This window comes from Dendrobates tinctorius, unplaced genomic scaffold (assembly GCF_039654945.1).
Source record: "Dendrobates tinctorius isolate UK_male_01 unplaced genomic scaffold, ASM3965494v1 ptg000085l, whole genome shotgun sequence".
Taxonomy (NCBI): domain Eukaryota; kingdom Metazoa; phylum Chordata; class Amphibia; order Anura; family Dendrobatidae; genus Dendrobates; species Dendrobates tinctorius.
Window position 1 is genome coordinate 268,721 of NW_027361753.1, and position 6,000 is coordinate 274,720.

The 6,000-nt window shown below is 40.6% G+C and overlaps 1 protein-coding gene across 1 annotated transcript in view; it reads left to right on the forward strand.

Annotated features, from left to right (window-relative positions):
* Positions 1-4,656, forward strand: part of DYM (dymeclin) — a gene marked incomplete at its 5' end in the record, with an annotated part of 271,700 nt that extends 267,044 nt beyond the window's left edge. The window contains one exon of the mRNA XM_073584839.1: positions 2,023-4,656. Coding sequence (XP_073440940.1) covers positions 2,023-2,172 — 150 coding nt within the window. The remainder of the gene's footprint in view (positions 1-2,022) is intronic.
* Positions 4,657-6,000: the final 1,344 nt, after the last annotated feature.

The following is a 6,000-nucleotide window of genomic DNA, read 5'->3' on the forward strand; positions in this document are numbered from 1 at the left end:
TCCTATATACAATTAATACTGCTCATATGTACAAGACTATAACTACTATAATACTGCCCCTATGTACAAGAATATAACTACTATAATACTGCCCCTATGTACAAGAATATAACTACTATAATACTGCTCCTATGTACAAGAATATAACTACTATAATACTGTTCCTATGTACAAGACTATAACTACGATAATACTGTTCCTATGTACAAGAATATAACTACTATAATACTACCCCTATGTACAAGAATATAACTGCTATAATACTCCTATGTACAAGAATATAACTGCTATAATACTGCCCCTATGTACAAGAATATAACTACTATAATACTGCTCCTATGTTCAAGAATAGAACTACTATAATACTGCTCCTATGTACAAGAATATAACTACTGTAATACTGCTCCTATGTACAAGAATATAACTGCTATAATACTCCTATGTACAAGAATATAACTGCTATAATACCGCTCCCTATGTACAAGAATATAACTGCTATAATACCGCTCCCTATGTACGAGAATATAACTACTATAATACTGCTGCTATGTACAAGAATATAACTACTATAATACTGCTCCTATGTACAAGAATATAACTACTATAATACTGCCCCTATGTACAAGAATATAACTGCTATAATACTGCCCCTATGTACAAGAATATAACTACTATAATACTGCCCCCTATGTACAAGAATATAACTACTATAATATTGCCCCCTATATACAAGAATAACTACTGTAATACTGCTCCTATGTACAAGAATATAACTATATATAATACTGCCCCTATGTACAAGAATATAACTACTATAATACTGCCCCCTATATACAAGAATATAACTACTATAATACTGCCTCCTATGTACAAGAATATAACTGCTATAATACCGCTCCCTATGTACAAGAATATGGACCTGGCCTTGAATTTATCTATTTATATATAATATATATATATGGCTGGCGCCATGCTGTGACACGCGTACACAGTATTGCAGACACCCGGACAGCAGTGACCCAGACAGTTATGAGAGTTCTGTAATCTTAGTGTCAGAATACACTTGGATATTATCAGTTCCTCCATCTCCCATTTCCTGCGCAGAGGAAATTAGTGGTAAATTGTCTTTTCTCAGGGTAATGGCGATACATTGAATTCCAGCTGAAAGTCTTGTGTATTATTAAAACTTAAATGACCAAAGAAGGAAAAAAAACCCTCCATTATGTTTGATTCCCGAGGAAATGGCACTGTGACGCTGCGCTGAATGGAGAGTCTCATGTCTGCTGCACCGTAAGAGACAATGGCGTGCTCTACAGAGACTAATCACTCAGCACTTGTATGATAGAGCCATTGTCTGCGCAGGGAGTTTTCATTATCCGTCTATTGAATGACTTGTAGTGTTTGTATAGTAGGTGGTAAACATGTATATGGCATCTATGAGAGCAGACATTAACCAGTTCTGCCGCCGCGCTCCCATTCACTCCGTGGCTTTCATATCGCATAAAGCTTTCTTTTTTCCTCCAGCATTTCCCGGCTTGCAGACTTCAATGACATTTTCCCCATTGTTGCTGTAACGTTAGAGCGGAGTACTCTGCGTTCTGCTGCGGGACGACGTGAGTGCAGCCGAGACTGTTGGAGAGGGTTCACATCGGACCCACCCGCCTCTCAGAAACGAGAAGTGCCCAGCGAAAACATTGTACAGACCTGCGTGTGCCAATGGACCCAGCAGCGGGGGGTTTTATGTGCCACACATTGAGTAAAGCGAAGGTCCAAATATTTTTACCCACCCCCTATAATCGGGCTTTGACGGGGTGATGGTGATGAGTAACGTCAGCAAATTTAGGGTTCACGAGCTATCTCAGTGTCTTTTATGCGCCAAGCCCACCACCTATGCCAAAAAGTAGGATATGTCTTCTATACTTAGGGGACCTTATGGGGCAAAATCAATTTAAAATGACAATGTACAAATCATAATAGTATTGACCGAAAAAAAAATATTGATCTACCTTGTTTTCCTCATAGAAATTCCCTGAGCTGAAGTTCAAGTACGTAGAAGAGGAGCAGCCGGAAGAATTCTTCATCCCGTACGTCTGGTCTTTAGTTTACAACGCAGGCGTTGGCCTGTACTGGAACCCGCAGGACATTCAGCTCTTCACGATGGACTCTGGTTGATGGAGACTCCCCGGTACAAAATGTAGCTTTGTGGGAAATCTTTGCTGCATGGTGGGACCGCGCGACCTTGCGCTTTGCAAAGTTTGGTCTTCGGATCTCACCTTTCCCCCCAATACGAGGAGTCCTATCCTAAGGTTCTACACAATGTCTGACTCTTGCACCACAACCAACCTCCTCATTTATAGGTGTTTCTCTATATTTTTTTGTATTCTAAGTAGTCCAACCTTGCACAAAAATAATAATAATAATTGTATCCTATATTTTTATTTTGGCAGGATAGGGGCAGTTTTACATTTAGAAATATACATATGTTTGCGTTTGAATAAAGCTGTAAAAGTAACGGCATGAACGTCATCGACGTATCCTACATATCTCGCAGTACGAGGTACTGCCCATCGTATAGTACCTATGATAGGTGTCGAACTTCCTGGACAGGATGTGTCGTCCATGGACTTGCTACTATTTATAATGATCTGACAATCGTAAACCACAATCGTTTTGTCTGCAGTGCTGAAGTGATCAGGTCCGATTATATGTTAATTTAATCCAAGGATTGGACTTCATTTTGGTTAATGGAATCTTGTCCATACATGAGCACCACCCATGAGATGAGGGGTGAGATGTTTCTGACATCTCGTTCTCTCCCCACTTCCTCCTAAACATTCACGTTTGGACGCAGAAAACTATGAAGCATGTTAGTTCCTAAAAGACATACTTTCTTTTTGAATTGACATAAACAAGGAATATCAAATGCTGAGTTTTTCCACCAATGACAAGTGAGGAATGGTGGTTTTTCACCAGTGACAGGTGAGGAATGGTGGTTTTTCACCAGTGACGGGTGAGGAATGGTGGTTTTTCACCAGTGACTGGTGAGGAATGGTGGTTTTTCACCAGTGACGGGTGAGGAATGGTGGTTTTTCGTCAGTGACAGGTGAGGAATGGTGGTTTTTCGTCAGTGACAGGTGAGGAATGCTGGTTTTTCACGAGTGACAGGTGAGGAATTGGTAGTTTTTCACCAGTGACATATTTTTCAGCTGAATTTAACCTGTAGATATCCACCATACTAAATATATTCACAAGCCTTCGACTCTCAACAAGCCTTTGACTCTCAACAAGCCTTTATAGGTAAAAGCTATTAATACATATTGAGAGTTGTAGTTTTGCAAAAGCTGGAGTGCCACAGATTAGAGATTACTGCTCTAGATGGTGTTTATCAGTTATTGGATCTCTGAAATTACCCATAATGGTACTGGTTTTCCCCTATGTCCACACTCGTGGAGACATTAATACAAAGTCCACTCTGTATATAAACCATATTTATTTTGATACTGAGACTATATAACCTAGTATTGACTTTTTTTTTTTGGGGGGGGGGGGGGGTTAAGGTTCATAGTTTCCTATACCTTTCCTTTCTGCATTCTCACTTTCCACTTCTGGCATCCTGACTGTCCTATAAGTTTCCCTTTTAAGAATTTGAAATATCGTTTATGGTATTTTTTAAATATTAAGAGAAAAATGTAAAAATTCTCATTTACGCAGTCACTTATTATTTATAGGCCTTCAAAAGCTGCCGGGATGTGGTACCAATTCAGGATTAGTTTAATAGAAATCCCAATATTCTTCCCATTTTTGTTTTTAGTTAAGAAAATCTCCTTGGAATGCACGCTACTGGATGGGGCTATTGTGGGGTTTTTTTCTTTGTTCATGAAAATTCTTAATTTTTTAATTTTTGTGACATTTTTGGGTAAATAGAGGGCAAAGGTGAACAGATGTGGAGCTTTCCATTAAATGGAGAAACACTTATCTGCCTGTGTCTTGGCCATAGACAGTAAAGATGGGTAAGAGGAATCATGGTACTCAACGATCATACTATAAACTTCAGGTTACAACTGTCCAAGGATCAGAAAAATGCAACATGGCAGAAGTGTTAAGCTTGTCTCACGGCTAATGGATTATCGCACAAAATGTTATGATGTGATGACTGAATTTAGATAATTTAGGGATAATGCTTCTCTTACCTGCCAACTAAACCCATACTAATATTGACGCCCCTTTTGGTGAGGGAAGTTCAAAAGTCTTGTCAAAGACAAGTTTTAGTCATAAAGGACCGCAATGAGCACCTGGTCCTAAACTTTACAGGTCCCCTATCCAGATGAGCTTATTGTTGGCACTCATCTCAGTTCTCTGTTTTTGGGAGTTTGATCCTCAATCAGAGAGGTTTGTGACACAAGCCGTCAAGTATGCGCATTAATGTTTTCAGCCCTGGCCCATTTTCTTCCCTCCCCTCCTAGGAGAGTGCCGTGCTCTGCTTGCCTTTTATTTGGGTTGACGTGTTGGCTGTTTTGTTGTTGAGCGAGCCCAAATGGTTGAGAACTAGCGCCCCGTACTACAAAAAGGTTGTGTACGCTGCCACCTGCATTCATGTTACACTCTGGGTCATATCTACTCTGTGCAATTAAATAAAATCACCTTTCCAAAACTCAACCTGTCTTTGTGGCATCATTTATGTTTTTAGGAAACCTGAAGACACTGCAAAACTACTCTTCTTATAGAGCCCAGTGGTAAACACTGTGGGATAGTGCGGGGTCACCATGTCCATATTTAGTGGTTGTGTAGCCTTGTTCTTACTAGTGATGACCTGAGTCAATGGGCTCAACATTACTAGAGATATCTGCTTGGACTTGTACAATTCCCCTACTATGCTGCCTACTGATTGTAGTCCGTAAACGTACCTGGATGAAGGTCCCCAGCCAGCTGGTAGCAGACAGAGGTAACACCAAAGAAGACTTGAGGGTGTTTAAGGGCAACAGTTTACGAGACCGTCATTACATTGGTTCACACTAACCTAGGGTGCAGAACAGGAGTCTATGGTCGTCAATGTTCTTCATTCCCTGTAATAAGTTGGGTGATGCCCACATACACACAGAGATATTCAGGTTGCTTCTCCTTGACAGCCCAAAGTAGATGGTCAAAGAGCTAATAGTGGCCAGAGTCAAGTATATGGGGAGAAAAGTCAGAAAACTCGCCCCCCTTGTGGCTGTTCACCAAACACTGGAAGATCGACTCGATTTCACCATTGGGGACCCAGAGAAATACCGTCGCACTCTGCACCAGATCTGGAGCCGCACCGTAGAGAAAGCTGGGGAAGCAGAAGCAAGATTGGGAAGACTCTTCCCATGTTTTCATCGGCAGCATGCAGAAAGACGACTCTGAGCCTTACATAATGATTACGCTTTATTTTACAGAGCAGTGGACCGTTAATAGGGACCCCAATGCATGTAGTAATAAATATTACATTATTGCAGTATATCGACAATGTATCACCAATTATAGCAGGTGCCAGATGATCAGATTAGACCTAGAGAATGAGTTATGATGAAATCAGACATGTGTGACCTTGTTGATTACAGTAGTCTGATAATTGTATGTGCACTCCACTTTCTGCTTCCTGTCTTCCAACATTTTGGACTGACAGTCAATCCTTTAGTCAGAAAAGATGCCAAACTGGAATTGCCAGACACAGGAGTCTTCCTGTCAGTGTATATGTAATACATGTGCATGGACCCACGCCCCACACTCACACAAGTTATCAGGTAGAACTGTGTCAAGTTCTCTATCTGATGTCTGGATTAAATATTAACAGATGGATATCCTGATTATTCTGCGAAGTTAACACTTCACTAACACAGTGACTCATCCCCGACATCATCTCCTTTTATTATTAGTCCCTTGTTACAAACTCTCTAATGAGATGAGATCTCAGCCTTGTTCCTAGAAACACCTTCATACCTTCATGCCCACTTCTCATCCACAATCTCATCTCACACC